The sequence below is a fragment of the Hippoglossus hippoglossus genome, chromosome 20 (genome assembly GCF_009819705.1).
Source record: "Hippoglossus hippoglossus isolate fHipHip1 chromosome 20, fHipHip1.pri, whole genome shotgun sequence".
NCBI lineage: Eukaryota > Metazoa > Chordata > Actinopteri > Pleuronectiformes > Pleuronectidae > Hippoglossus > Hippoglossus hippoglossus.
In genome coordinates, this window is record NC_047170.1 from 17,958,156 (window position 1) to 17,973,672 (window position 15,517).

General features: G+C 42.0%; 1 protein-coding gene and 1 long non-coding RNA gene across 2 annotated transcripts in view; one reads left to right on the plus strand and one right to left on the minus strand.

The window, feature by feature from the left end:
* The window catches only part of LOC117754039 (cadherin-12-like), an 86,649-nt gene that overhangs the window by 32,744 nt on the left and 38,388 nt on the right, over positions 1–15,517 (minus strand). Inside the window, exons 3-5 of the mRNA XM_034572676.1 lie at positions 7,596–7,890; positions 3,641–3,760; positions 1,570–1,737 (exon numbers count right to left, since the gene is read on the minus strand). Coding sequence (XP_034428567.1) covers positions 1,570–1,737; positions 3,641–3,760; positions 7,596–7,890 — 583 coding nt within the window. The remainder of the gene's footprint in view (positions 1–1,569; positions 1,738–3,640; positions 3,761–7,595; positions 7,891–15,517) is intronic.
* Positions 11,170–11,580, plus strand: LOC117754040. Its single transcript, XR_004612348.1, has 2 exons — positions 11,170–11,428; positions 11,487–11,580. It is a non-coding gene; the product is annotated as an uncharacterized LOC117754040 (long non-coding RNA).

Sequence of the window (15,517 nt, forward strand, 5' to 3'; positions counted from 1 at the left end):
AACGTGATGGATGAAAAGTTTGACTGTGGAAAGACCTTTACATATTTGGTAAATGTTGTATTAAAGGTTGTTTAAACTCAACACTATACACGAGGTCGTGCTTCACCGCAAGAGACTGGTATCGCTGTCATGCTCCATTCTCTGGGATATTTCTATTGCCCTATTGGATGGTGAAAGAGAAACAGGAGATGGGGTGAGAGAGAGAGGATGGTGGGACCAGCGACCTGCTGCTCGAGCCGGGGCGCCCCCTGTCATGTACTGTTTATGTAATTGCGCTCCTCATTTGCCATTCGACCATTTTTCTGTGGATCTTAGGCTTTTCCCCCGTGTTGATCCTGGGATTTAGAGAGGGGGAGCCGAGGCATATGGATGAATTTGGGTGCTATAATTTCAATAAATAATCAAGTACATTCAAGGACATGCATTAATTTTTAAAAAGTCCTTTAAGGTTCGTGTCCTTGCAACTTTTCTTTTCAGCAGCTCCGGTGCCAAAGTGGAAAAGTTAACAAGCAGCTGCCTCGGTGGCATCAGTCAGTCAGTCAGTAGGTAAACAAGCCTCGAGGATAATCAGGCAGAGGCAGATTAAGGCACAATACACCACCATTACTCATGACCTCTGCAGGCAGCTGCAACCCCCTCTGGTGCCATCACGGAGGTTTAAGAGATTGACTGTTCTCAAATGCATAATCTATAACAACGAGGGAGGAAAAGAGAGATGTGTGGTGGCTTCCTGCAACTACGAAATATGTAAACGGAAACATCGGTGGGGGGTCTGCAGACAGAGGAGAGGACAAAGAGAGGCTTTGGGACAGGGCAGAGGAGCCAGCACACTTGGCCCAGACCTCTGTGCTGTGACAGCATTATGGAAATATCATCTTTTACACACGGCCAAAAGGAGCCTGACCACCTGACGCCCTGAATTTACATTCAGAGGAAACCACCCGGTGTCACCTCACAATACCTGCAGCGACCGAGTTGGTGCAGAGCTGTTTTTCTGCTTTTCCTGCTGCTTTTCAATAGAAGACATTTTGCCCCAGAGTTTAATATTTCTGCTTTTTGAATATGTGTAAGAAAGGCCTTTCACAGATCAATGAGTTTATCGCTGTGATTCCAGCTCGGCTTTTTTTTACGTGACCTGCAGTGAACACTACAATCAAAATAATCTGCTTTAGCAGCTTATATAAAATACGGGATAAAATACAGTGTTTAAATACACTGACTCAATCCCCGGTGCAGCAGCATCACACTCAGACCTGATCTAAATATAGACAGAAGCCCCGAGAGTGAAATAACACCAATCCTGACTCATTTGCCCGGAGTAGTAGCTGCAGATGCAATCACGCTAAATAAACAGACCTTTGCTTACGATGAAGCATAATGACAAATAATGAAAACCAATTACAAAGAGTAGAAATGATGCAGACCCCCCCCGCCCTGCTGTAATTGCACACTGTTTATCTCGTTATCATTAAATGTGTCAAGCTAACCTGTAAGGTCATCAGATTTATTTCTGTTTTCCCCAAAAAGTTGATGCTGTCAAACAGTCGTAATATTTAAACATGTACTTACTTTTCGAGAACCGGGGCGGGTTATCGTTGACGTCGCTGAGGGTGATGTTGACGGTGGTGGTACCGGCCAGCCCCCCCAGCTGGCCCCCCATGTCCTTGGCCTGGATTAATACCTGGTACTGTTCCTTCACCTCTCTGTCCATGTTGGGCAAGGCTGTCCTTATAACCCCTGGTGTGCGGCAAGATTGATGAGAAACACAGATGACAAAAGAGGCAGAGATACAGGAAGGAGGAGAGTGAGCGAGATGAAAAGCCAAACGTGAAAAAAGAAGCAGCACCTATAAAAATCCCCTGATATACGCTCGACGCCACATGCACAATTTACTTCAACGTGCGCGATATATTTCCACCAAAGGAGTTCGCTCCTCGGTGAGAAACGTGTGCCTCTGACCGAGGCTGAAGTAGAGGTCATTTCACAAACCGGAGACACTTGACATTCAATAGGGAACTCTGCTGAAGCCATATAATGATTCACTTGAGGATCAGAAACCCTGAGATCACAGAGCGTTTGTACTGCAAATTAATGGCTAGGTCAGTGGGAGGTTGGCCGGCTAAAAGGAAGCGGGCGGCATAGGTGGGTCTGCGCTTCTTCCTCCTCCACTTATTCCATTTAATAGGACGGAAACGTGAGGATGTCCCGTTTGATCCACAGACTCCCGACATGTGCGATTCCAGAATGACAGACTGTGGTTATTTTTTAAATGGCAGTCAAATATTTTTGGGGAGGAGAAGGGGTGTCTGTCACTGGCGGAGATAATTACCATGACACGCGCTGTGATTTAGGTATGCTGTTCCCGCCGTCCCCCTCCCTCCCTCCAACTCACCTCTTTCCTCCCACTGTTTGTTGACGTGTGTTTGGAAATGGATGCAGGCCCAGCAGGGCAAACATTTGCTGTAACAGTTTGATTTTTTTTTTCTCCCCCCCCAGCATCAGTTTGAAATGCAGTCACAGGATGTGCTCTGTTAGTGGCATAATCAGCGACAGATTCCACAGGATCTGCCCGTGTGATACGTATGAACCTATTTTCATACGCTTTGAACTGTCCCAGATAGCAAGTCAACAGCAGCCAACTGCCGGCAAACACCGGTGCTGTGAAGGTATTTCAGATTTTAGAGCCGTCGTCTGCTACGCCCCCTCTCGCTGCCACTCCACAACCTTTTTACTGTCAGTTTTATCCTATGACACCATCCAGCAGAGTGCAGGTATAAATAAAGTGAAAACTAACGCCGACACTGTTAATGTCTCAGCATCCACTTTGTCTGTTTGCATAGTAAACTGTAAAACATGAAGACGGACGACGCGTCTCCGCCGGAGATTTTTCTATCTGAATCCGTCCGAGCTCAAGAGAAAATCCCAGCACTATCCTGAACTGAAGCCAAAATATCCCCAAATATATTTTCTTTAATAATTATTTCAAGTTATTATAATTGTTACTGTCTTTCTGTGATTTCATTTTACGCTAAGGTTTCCCGACTGACTCTATAAAAACACAGACTCCTCAGTATCTCTGCAGCAAACTGCAGCGACTGAGCTCGGCCACTATACCAGAAACAAATTATAATGATTATATTGATTGATTGTTATTCATTTTACTATCTATCTTTCTTTCATAAAGTGTATAATAGTGTACATTCATCCCACTGATAATGGTGTATGCTCGATATCAGTGCTGCTTCATTTCCCTGTTACAAGTGACCCTTTATTTAATAGCTGTCAAATAAATAATTCACTGTCTTTTCTTGAGAGCATGTGTCCTTTTGTGTCCCAGGGGTCAATTCATGAGCCTGTTTTATTGTCCTGATGTATGGTTCTGCTAGTCCACATTATATTACACTCACTGTTTAGAAGACACTCAATCATTCATATCTCTCCAGACTAATGGCCCAGATAACCTTATTTCACAGGGAGATTTCCTCGTCGCTGTCGGCAGGTGCACATAAAACTGAAGAACATATTTTTCCGTCGCGTCCGAGTCGCATATTTTTAAACGAAATGGAAACATGTTTGTGAACTTTACCGGCTAAATCACCATTTTTGTCACATGAACAGACAACAGGAAGAAGTAGTTTACCTGTTTTCGGGTCGACAGAGAAGTACGGCTGGCCGTGGAGGATGCTGTACACCACCCTCGCACTGTTTCCGTACGTGGGGTCGTCTGCGTCTGTGGCTGTCACTTGTGTCACATACGTCCCTGTGGGATGAGAGTGGGAGGACTTATTGACTTGGACTTAATTGGCTTCCTCGTGAGATTGAAATCCAAACTCTTTGAAGTTCATCAGTTTGCCGAATGATCTCCGCTGACACTAATGATCATTGAATCACGACCGAGAAAGGTGCGGCTGATGCTGAGCAGTCAAAGTCCCTGACGGAGTGCAAAGAGGAGGAGTGCGGAGGAGACAGGATGTGTCGAGGAGTTGTTTAATGTTCCTGTCGTGTGTGTGTGTGTGTGTGTGTTTCTTTGTTATTTGCACATTTGTAGCATTACTAAGAGGCTATTTATTTAGAGGAAATAAATAAATAAACAAGAGTAAGAATGCTCTGCAACCATTCATTAAACAACGCTACCATTAAGAAAATAAAGAATAGTGTTGAGATGGCAGTCTTCCACTAACGGGGACAGAATAATTACTTGCAGCAGGTTTGGCTCATCTCCTTTAACTAGCTGGTGTTGAAAACATCATTCCATTAACACGCTGCTTATTACCTCCGCCGTTGTTTTGTTTGTGTTTTTTCTGTTTGTTAACAGGACAATACAGAACGGATTTCCACAAAACTTGGTGGAAGGAGGGGACATGAGCGGAGAAAGAACCAATAGATGTTGGGCCCGGATCTGTAAATCATTTCATTGATTTCACAGGGAATAATTCATGGGTCTTTTGTGTTTTTTTCGAAGTATCTCATCTTTATTGACAGGCAGGTATGCATGAAGTGTGGAAAGAGAGTGGGGGAACACATGCAGGCACATGTGCCGGGGGTCAGGACCGAACCTCATGTCGCAGCAAAATGACTCAAGCCTCTCGAAGCGAATTAATATCAGGCACATTTAGGGGACTGAAATCTATGAGAGCAATTTGATGTGCATCCTAATAGAAATCTGGATCCAGTGGAGTTGAATCTGGTTAGAAATATTGCCAGAAACCTGTAACTAACACCGACGTGTGGCTGAGATGTGGATTCAGTCGGGAATCAACAGTTCATTTATGTCCAAATAAACCTGATGGATTTCGTGCAGAATTTAAAGGGCCTGTTGGGCCTTGCTGGAGGTTTGTGCTCCACTGTGCCATTTTAGTTCGTCATTGCATTTATATCCAATCACAAATATCCAGTGGCTGTAAACTCCCTGACAGTTTAAATGAATTGGTGACTCAGACAGGCAGCCCAGTGTCACTGTGAGTTTTTTTTGTAAAATTGCCGGATGGCGTCGTCATTTTTAAAATCCCGCTAAGCTCTTAGTCGCCAGTAAATAACTTGCTTACATTTAAAAGGCTTTGCTGTCTGAGCAGATGGTAACAATGGCATTAAAACATTAGGTGACAGAGATTAGTGTCTCAATCCTCGCAGTTCAGTATACAATAGATGAGATGGCACATTAACACGCTCTGAGTTCACCAAAGGAGAGAAAATCCACATAAGAGCGCAGATGTAGTGAAAGTTTAAAAGCCTTTCTGCACGGCTGACGCCAAACGCTTTCCCCGGCGACAAAAGGTAACAGCCTTTCTTAGGGTGCGACACTATAAACAAGTCAAATAAAATCTATTTGCATAATTATGGAAATTCAGTTGGGTGAGTAAGGCCTGGAAGAGATGCAGCTGCAGAGGTCACTGCTGGTAAACACAGGAGATGAATGCACAGAGGAGTTTTCTACTAAATATAGATTGTCTATCTGGCTTCATTAAATATTCTTTACAATACAGCATTTGGCATTTTATTGTAATATCACAGTGCAATCCAGGGGAGACAAATTAACCTCATGCACGCACATTAATCGGCTACCTTCGAAGTATAAAGCACGTCTTAAATTCAAATGTAAAGATAGAAGAATTGCAAAAGTGCAGGATCTGACCTCTGCGGAGGTACTAAAAATAAAATGAAAATGCAAAACTGTGGACAAGGAGTGAAATCAACAAATTCATGAAGCCGCAGACAGCCTGTGGTAATTACACTGTCGTTTTCTGGAATCTCTCTTAAGTATTTTTTTTATTTGTCACTTCTCTAAACGAATCAGGGATAAGCTCATTGCTAACAACTCGAAAGGAGCCTCTGGATTATTGCCATTAGCCAGTTTATAATGTTTGGCCATAGATTAGTCTTCATTACCGACCATTAATGCATATTTATGTTCGGCATCTCTCTCCGTTTAGTATTTGTTTTGCGCCGCACACATAAAAAAAACACATCCACTGAGACATTCCAGCAAAAGACAACAGTTAATGAACCCATTGATAACACTGGGTCCTGCTGGTATAAAATAGCATTAGAGACCTTGGTTGGGTTGCATCTCTCCTGCAGTGTTGTTTTTTTTTTTGCACAGGAAGTAAAGGTTAACTCTCACACACTCTGTGAGGGGATGTTTAAAACCCACAATTGAATCCGAAACAAAAAAAACTACTTCTAACAGGGGTGTGTTGCTCTGCATAATTCCACAGCAATTATCGGTGCTTTTTGTGGTAACAACTGTAACGTGTGACAGGGAAGGTTATTTCTCAACCCACGGCTTCATCAGTTAAGTTTTCTAATCAGAAACTCTTCATTTGCCTGGCGGTATATACGTGCACTCGAGAGCACAGACAATTTCCTGCATTTTAACTGATTTGATATCAACACAAAGATCTTGATGACATTTTCTCTAATGTAGAAATTACACCTGGGAATATTCTTTCATCGCTATTTGTTTAGGAGGTATAATTTAAAAAAATATATATTGTACGTTAAAATTTGGCCTCCAATTAAAAAATAATGAGTCATAATTTGGATGGAACGATTTACACGACTAATTGCCTTTATTAATCATGCGTAATTAACTTGATCCCCAATTATGAAAAGGGATCGAAATGTGAAGTTATCTTTGCTCATCACAAGAAGTGCTGCAGTCTTTAAAATCAGGTGAATGATGTTTGTGTGGATTGGTGAATATTTATACATGTTTATTATATCCAGTTGCATCGTGGGATATACAGGATCCAGAGTTTGAGGTGCATGATTCATACTCTGCACTAAAAGCCATGACGTCTTACCATTTCATTAATAATCTGCCCCCCCCACATCTTCGCGAAAGTGACAAATAAAATTACAAGAGTGCCTCTTTAAAGTTTCAGAGATAATAAAATGTTCCCATTCATGGAAACTAAAGAGGAGATCTAAGATTAATTTTGTAGACTGCCCAACATGAAATTAAACACAAAATAAAAGATGAGGTATCTTAATCCACAGCAAGAGGACAATTTGAAGTAATTTCACTTGGAAAATTACAAGTGATTAGCCGAATCAAAACTAATTATTCGTTTGCCAATCATGTAATTGATCATCCGCGGGCGATGTGGCCACGCCGGATGTGTTTTTGATAAACCTAAAAGGTTCTGTGTGTGTGATTCGATAACAGTTTCACAGAGGTGCCTGGTATCCAGGGTTCAGTGGGGCTGGGCTGTGTTGCTCCTGCTCTCTACACGGACTCCAGAGACTGCTGATTGTGGCGTTTTGAGGGCTTCATTGCCATTCAGATCAAGAGGAACCGTTCTCTCAGCGAATTAGCTTGATCAGTCCTCCCTGGAGGGGTGGAGGTAGGGAGGGGGGAGGGCAGGAAACAAGGGGAGTGTATAAAGAGAGAGCTGTGAGATATACTCTGGGCACACCGAGAATAATGCGTTCCCTGAAAATGTTGAATGTTGTTGGTTTAACCCTCTGCTTGTACCACCGATGTTCCCTGACACTCAACAAAGCTGTCACTGCAAGGAATTCCAATTCCTTAATGAAAGCACAGGTGTCCTATGTTTAGTGCACAGAACAAGTCGCTGCAGATGGTCACTTGCCTACTGGTGACATCTCGGGGACGCTGGCCCGGTACGGTCCCTCCAGGAACTTTGGCTCGTTGTCGTTGATGTCTTGAACCTTGATTACAAATTCAGATTCGGGCTCGAGCGGCCGATTGGAGCTCATGTCAACAGCCTGGGCGCGCAGGGTGTAGTAAGGCTTCTCCTCCCTGTCAAGACTCCTTAAGGCATGGATGTCCCCTGTTGTCTGGTCAATTGTGAAAATGGAGCCGGCCCCGTCCCCCGAGAGAGTGTACTTCACCACACTGTCCCCCTTATCAAGGTCAGTGTGCAGCTGCAAGACAAAAGATGGGAAAGACAGGTTGAGTGCAAACATTGGCACAGATAATGATTCATTGAAAGCACTGGGGAAGAGCTGTCAAAGAACTGTATTTCACACAGACAGTCGAGGAAAGTGACTGCGCATCAAAGAGCAAATTCATGTTTCGGCAAAGATCTGCAAAACACTAAGTCATGAGGAAAAGACTTCCAGAACGTCCCTCAGATTAATGAGGCTAAATCTCTGATAAGTAATATATTCCCTGTGAAGTGCAATTATGCTGCAGTGACATGTCTTCAACGTTGTGGACTCATTTCTATTCAAGCATGACTATTATCTGAGAGAGGAGATGGTAGCTTCTTTTCTCAAAGCGAGAGGGAGAGATCAGAAAACCGGAGGTAAACATTCGCTCTCCACAAGAACAGTTTCTAATACATTCAGCTGACAGCCGAGGTCTGTGACCAGATGACTCTCTGCGCGGTTTCAAAAATATCACCACTGCAGTCAGAGAGCAGCTTTGTTAATATAGATCCGGGGCGGCTCTCTTAGTACAAGACAAACACATTCTGTGCTGTTGGCAGAAAGCCTATTGATAGAGTTATGTTTACCTCCCTGCAGAGATCAGTTATGCAATTCAAAGCATTTTAAATATTTAAGGGCTCTAATGCAAAGTGATCATCACCACAGTATGGATATGGATTTTTGGCCTTCTTATCAATCTCATGGACTTTCCAACGGCACTGTTCAGCAGCAGTCGTATTACAGGATGCACACTGAAGCAAAGGCAACGTCTATTGAGTTTTTCTCTTCCATAATTCAAAGCTCCTCAAGCCAAATCGTCTCGATCGCTGAAAAAATAATATGCACGTTGGATAAATCTTTCTAAAAGATGGTTTCGGTCATTTTTCATAGTTCGGAGGTGACAGGCAAGATGGCTGCACCCATATCCTGGATAATTTGGCTTCATTTCTGGAAGAACTGGACATGTTTTGTTCCTCTTTATAGTCCATGCTCTAATTCTTCACTTGGTAATTGAGTTTGGGTTCTGTTCAAGTGCTGCTATAACTAGATGGATATTGTGACTGTTTTAGCTTCTGTTGGATGAGAACGCTCCTTTTCCATCTGTTGTCATTTGACTGAATACTAATTACTGTCCTGCAGCCATAATGACTGAGCGGATCCCCACCCGAACACTGATTTTCTTTTTTTTTAATTCAGTCTCTCTCTCACCCACTACTAGTATGCAATAATCTGCACATCGCCAATTTCCCACTGAACCTCCATCAAGGAGCTCCAGCCATGGGGAGGCGAGGAGAGACAATTTGAGATTCAGCGATAAATTCTCTGCAGGTTGTGGTTTCAAAACAACCTAAGACGAGCCGATGCAAGCAGGAACACACTGGGAGTGATTGGTGATTCAGGGCAAATTGCCCCCAACGAGCATAGCATGGGATTATCGTGTTATTGCTTTTCAAGTGAATTAATTATTTTTAGTACGTGACCTTTGCCGGTTCACAACTACAGCCCAAAAACATTTCCTGTAAATACCATAAACATTTCAAATTTAGATTCAAATTTGTCATTGTGTTAATACCATGAATAATATCCCTCCTCTATAAACCAAAGGAACAGATTAAACACTGAACATCTTTATTCATCCTTATCCAGTTTTATATGTTCAGGCAGATGTTGTTATTGTTAAAAACACATTTCAGGTGATGCTGAAGAATATTATGAATGAGACAATGATGAAGCCCAGTACATGTAACACCATTCACCCCTATTTCAAATCTGTATCCTTTAAAACCTGCTTTAGTCTGGCACCGGAGCTGAAGAGCCACAATTATTACCATAATTACTATTTTAAATGTTCCCTAGCGATGCCCAGGTTTAATGAGCTTTAATATGATGTGTCACTTATGATTAACAATGAGAAAGTAGGGCACCAGCTTATTAGTAAATATGTCCATAAAACAATTTTTATAGCAACGTATGATTTACTCAACGTCCAGACTTCTGGCCAGAAAGAAAGAGAAGGATTTATCTCCTGTTAGTTACCTGAGTGGCTCTTTCATGGGTCTGGTTCATGACATAAAGTGTTAACCCACCTAAATATGAATATACAAGTATTTAACATTAACAGATTTCTGAAATACCTACAGCTGCAAGAAATGTGCCTGGACCTGCATTGCTCAAATGTGAAGCCATACGCAGTTGGAGGAGCCTTTTCCATGGCTCAGACATTGATGGTCCGTTACTTTAAAAAGAAATGCAGACAGAAAAGGCTAAATAATTGTAGCCTGAGCCTCGAAAAACCAGAAAACAGCGAGAGATTCTTTTTTACATCAGCAGGGGATTTACTACACTGAAACTGCCAACACTCATTCAATAAAACACAAAACAAAAACCACTGCCATAACTTTGGGAGCAAGAAGCACTAGATCTTTTTCACAGAAGCCGTTTTGACATGAAATAGTAGGTAAATGCAGGAGTAACTAATCACATTAAGTTATCTTCAGTACATAAATAGAAGCTCCATTATTGTTATTAATAAACCCTGCGTTCACCTGCTATTTCATGTTAAAATGGCTACTGTGAATAAAGGCCTGTAACAGTAATGCATCGAAGAAGCTCATGCTTGACCTGTTTCATTCTCTCCAGGACGACTAAATGATAATTAATTAGGGCTTCTGGTTTTTTAACGTGTCCTTAATTAAAATAATTCAAAATATGCTCTGGGCCATTTGTCTTTTTATTACAGCCTGTCTACGGTGCCACTCCAGGAAGTAACACAGAGTAAGAGGTGATTTCAAAATGTAAATATCTTTATGAATTTGTAGGATTACGTAGCACGTTAATCCTCCCATCTGTGTAAGGACGTGGGGTTAAAGGTCAGTTATGGAAAACTACAGAGGAACCAAGACTGATGGACAACTGATATAAGGACATAAAATGCAGGGACAAGGGGACAGAGGGTTTCACTAACACCCTAACTTTGTATGGGCTTCCCCTGACTTTTAGAGATGCTAGAAGGAGAAAAGATGAGGAAACAAGGGAACAAGGGAGTATTTACTAACTACCTTACTACGTAACTACCTTCCTACCTACCTACCTACCTTCCTACCTAACTACCTAACTACCTAACTACCTAACTAACTAACGAGCTGTGGAACATAGGGGGAGGTATATTTTATAGTTTCTTAAAAGGAGATAAGATAGGAGAACTAGCTAATTAGCTAACTAACTGATGGACTGACTAACTAACCACCTAACTAACCAACCAAATAACTAACTAACTGAATAACTAACCAATTAATGTACTAACTAACACACCAATTACCTAACTAACTAAGTGAATAACTAATTGACTAACTAACAGGTTATCTGTGCTACACATCCAAGGAGGAAGCACAGTACCTAGAAGGAGACAAGATGAGGAAACAAGGGAAGGAGACATGCTTCCACAGTCCACTAGCGTACTACCTTGGGTAGCCATCTTTGTTTGGGTCAATCAGGGGTCTCCCTGCTAATTTCCATGGAAAACTGATGTCAGGTAAAAACAAAACGTGACCTCATCAGGTGCTCAGAGGCAGGAGAGGTTTGACAGGAAGAGTCCAGGCTGTCAGACACTGAAGCTAACTGATGCTAACATTAGCCTCAGAACCTGCTGTTAGCACGAGAAGAGGAGAAGCTAATCAATGGAGGCAAAACAAATACACACTGCTGGGTGATACGTTTTTGAAGTTTCACCTAATGGAGACTGTGGTGAGCAGTAAAACACACACAGTCCACAGCAGGACTCACCTGTAGCATCTACCTGCAGGGAGCTGCCTGCTGCCACACACCTGGATGCAGCACTGACTCATACTGGGACTCACTGTACATACTGGAGGGTTTTAAAGAACAATGGTGGATGAAGGAGACGCTTGTGGTGGATTACTTCTCACAGCCGGAGGGTTCTGGACAAGTTGGACATCAGGGTGGACGTCCAAAAGTAGGACACCATTTTGTTTGACCTCTGCTGTGTCACGTATTATTCTGTATATTCTGTATGTGTGTATATGTGTGTGTGTGTGAGAGAGTTATTGAAGTTGCATGTTGATATTCTGATTTAAATCAAACTCAAGTGAATTAAACTGAATGAAAATCAACATTTTAAGTTGTGTTGAGTTTTCATATTATTATATTTAATGTGTAAAGTTTGTGGCATTTACTGTCAGTTTTAATATTTTCGATTACAATTGACCTCCTAATAGAAATAACAAATAATCCTGATTAATATGTCGATACAGGCAGGAAATTGTTATAGCAATTTCTATTCTATTCTTTTCTCTTCTCTTATGTGCTGTCCTGTGGTTGTTGGCTGCTGTGCTACTAATTTGCCTCTGACACTTGTTTGGTATAAACCTGAACTTTGTGTGCTTGAGTTTTGTTTTTCTGTTTTCACTGATATTTCCCTCTCCTCCACAATTTCATAAACCAACTGTGAATTTCCAAATCATGTTTTTCAAACAAAAGTTTTTCATTTCTACTTGAAGCGTTTTCTATTCTATTCTCTCATGTGCTGTGCTGTTTGGTTGTTGGCTGCTGTGCCATTATTCTTGGATTTTGGCTGTGCTACTAATTTGCCTCTGACAATTGTTTTGGTATAGAACTGAACTTTTCGTGCTTGAGTTTTGTTTTTCTGTTTTCACTGCAATGTGTTATTTCCCTCTCCTCCACAAAACACTTCTCAAAAAAACCAACGGTTAATTTCCTAAATCATGTTTTTCAAACAAACGCAGGTAGAGGTATTATGCATGACGACACGGTGAACATGAGAGGGGCATTTTCGGGGTCTTGCACACAGAAGGAGACCAGATGGCAGATTTGACTCACTTCGGAGGTGTTCCCCGACTACAAAAGGCGGGACGTTATTTCATTAGGTGCCACTCTGCGTGTGTGCCGCTGGGCCACGGTGGCTTTCATCGTGGTCGCCGCACAGCTCACTTGCTTGCGAGCATGTGCGTGGTGGTTTTATCGTCTCACCTGCTGCCTGATCGTTGATTTATTCATTTTCAAAGGGATTTTTCATCTATGCTACGATTCAAATTAGGGGAGTACTCTGAGCTGGAATGGTTGTCGAACCTTTGAGGTGGCACGTGACTAAAATGGCGACTACGTGGTTATTTCAGATGACGGCACGAAGGTTTTCTGTATTTGTTGATGTGTGACACTGATGGTTTTTGCTCTTCCTGCCTCTAACATGTCTTCTGTCTACATACAGATTCATTTCTATTATTTACTATTCCAATCCGTTCTTTTCTCTGCTTCGTGGGTTGAGGCCATTGAGCCATTATCTGCGTGCGAGTCGGGCTTTTGTCGACCTGTGCCCGTGCTGTTGGCAATGGTTGTAAATTTTGGAATATTGTTTTGTCGAAAAATGGTTCCACTGTCTCCTATTAACGTTCCTGCGTCATGAAGGTTGTGAAGTGCGTATTTGAGCAGAACTCATCATAGTGATACATCATCGTGTGATTGTGTGAGATAACAATTCACTGACTTGCTTTTAAGTGAGGCTGCAGAGCAATAATTACTAATTGTGAGTCGGAGTGATAGTTCTCATAGGTCTGTAATGATTCTCTCATTAACTTTTTACTGTGACTCTAGGATATGGGTTTTTATGGCTTATAGCTTCATATTACATAAACAAAACACAACAATTACATTTTCAGTCGAGCAAAATGAAAGAGAACTATTTTTTTGCGGGGCTATTGCTGACAGCGGTTTGTTTTCAGAATCTCTTGCCCTCAGGTGCTCCCCAGAAAGTTGTGTTTCCAGGTTTGCCGTCTTTAATAAAACAAGCTGTCTTCCAGTACTTTATATTTTAGTGAGAGAGTAGCTGGGAAATCTGCTCCGATTGCTCTTCTGTTTACTGTCGTTCATCCATTATCCATCTTGTTTCCTATTGTTTCGTAATCCTGTAATCTTCTGCAATCCGGTATCTGCGACCTCATTATACGAGATTATCTCAAGATTTTTTTGTGTTGCAGATTCGCTCAAACTGTTGCGTCCTATTAGACGGGATGGGACGACACACAACGCACAACGGGCTCATTCTCAGGCATTGTGAAAGCGGTTGCTCTGCGCTCGTGGCGTACGAGAGAGATCAGAGCGGCAGACGGACTGCTGCAACAGTGTTGTCATAGCGGACTCCGCATTCTTCTAACTACACCCGGCCAACAAAAACACACACAAGTGGGTGCACGCAACAACAGCATCATTAAACACCTGCGTACATCTCATGCAATCCAGTACAAATTGCCAGCAATAAACACTATTGTGATAGTATTATGTTCCATTTGTCTTGACATGTATTGGGATTGTAACTGAATTATATTACGAGATGTCCATCCTTATTCTCCTGCTCACTCCTGTTGGATTAAATAATAAGCACCTAACAGTGAAGTTTCTACCCCGTAGTGCTGAATCCGCATGTTTGTGACTCACTCTGAAATCTACTGCGGGCCACTTGCTTTCCGAATGGTTCAGGTGTGATAGTTTCCGTCATGTACGAGGCTGCACAAAGAATTTGAGGACGAATGGAGAGAAAATGACACAGATTATTGAAAAGATAGTAATTTTCATATTACAGTGGTTGTTGTTCACAGACTCTTGAAGCAGCACAGTGCGGGATTGGGCCTCGGTGTTTCCTGCGCTGCCGGCGGATCATATTGTGTTGACTGAATAAATTATCACTTTGTATTCATGATTAAGCAGGAGTTCACATTGGCTGTCCTTTTGACTGGCAATAACTAACAAACAAACACAAACAAGTACCCAGGGGAGGTACCTGGAAACATTTAGGGTGAACACCAAATGCAAATAAAAAGAGAATAGGCACATTGTGTCATTAATTAGAACTGCAGGTTGACTGATATTAATTAAAAATCCCATTACTCTCACAATGGCAATGCATCTTATAAAAAGACTTGTTAATAGGGAAGCAGACGACGGCTTCTTTTAAAGTACAACACACCCATTGGGCTCGTTAGACAAGAGGCAGACTCGTCCTTATTAAAGGTGTCAAAAGAAAGTAAGTGACTTCACGACAGAGACGGAGAGAACATGTCAGGTTCTTTTCTTGTAACAGTTGTTGCCAATTTATAACACGGAGAGTCAACAAAATGGAGTGTGTGCATGCAGAATCAGAATGATGAAGTTAGTGATAACCGTATGTAAATTCAAACAAGCACACATACATCTGGTTAGCATAAAGCATAAAGCCTGCTCCTACAGACGAGAGCGGGATCATATGCACATATATTACGGTGAAAATGTCCCAACACTCCAATTTTTCATGATACGCATAATTAGCAAGATGTGCTGCTCATGGTACCCGTTGATGTGACGGCTATAAAAAGAAACAGGTAGCGCAAGGAACCGAAATAAGATTCCTGTTACCATCCGAACCTCGTGCCATCTGTTTGAGTAATTATATTTGCATTCGTTAATTTAGTTTTAGTTTTTCAACATGCCAAGAAGCACTGTCAGACACCTCAGGTTAACATTTCAGTTTGTTAAAACTTTTGGCACATGGATGTTTCACTGATCCTGAAGTTGTTCAGAGTTTTCCATAATCTCGTTTTGCCAGGGTATCTCG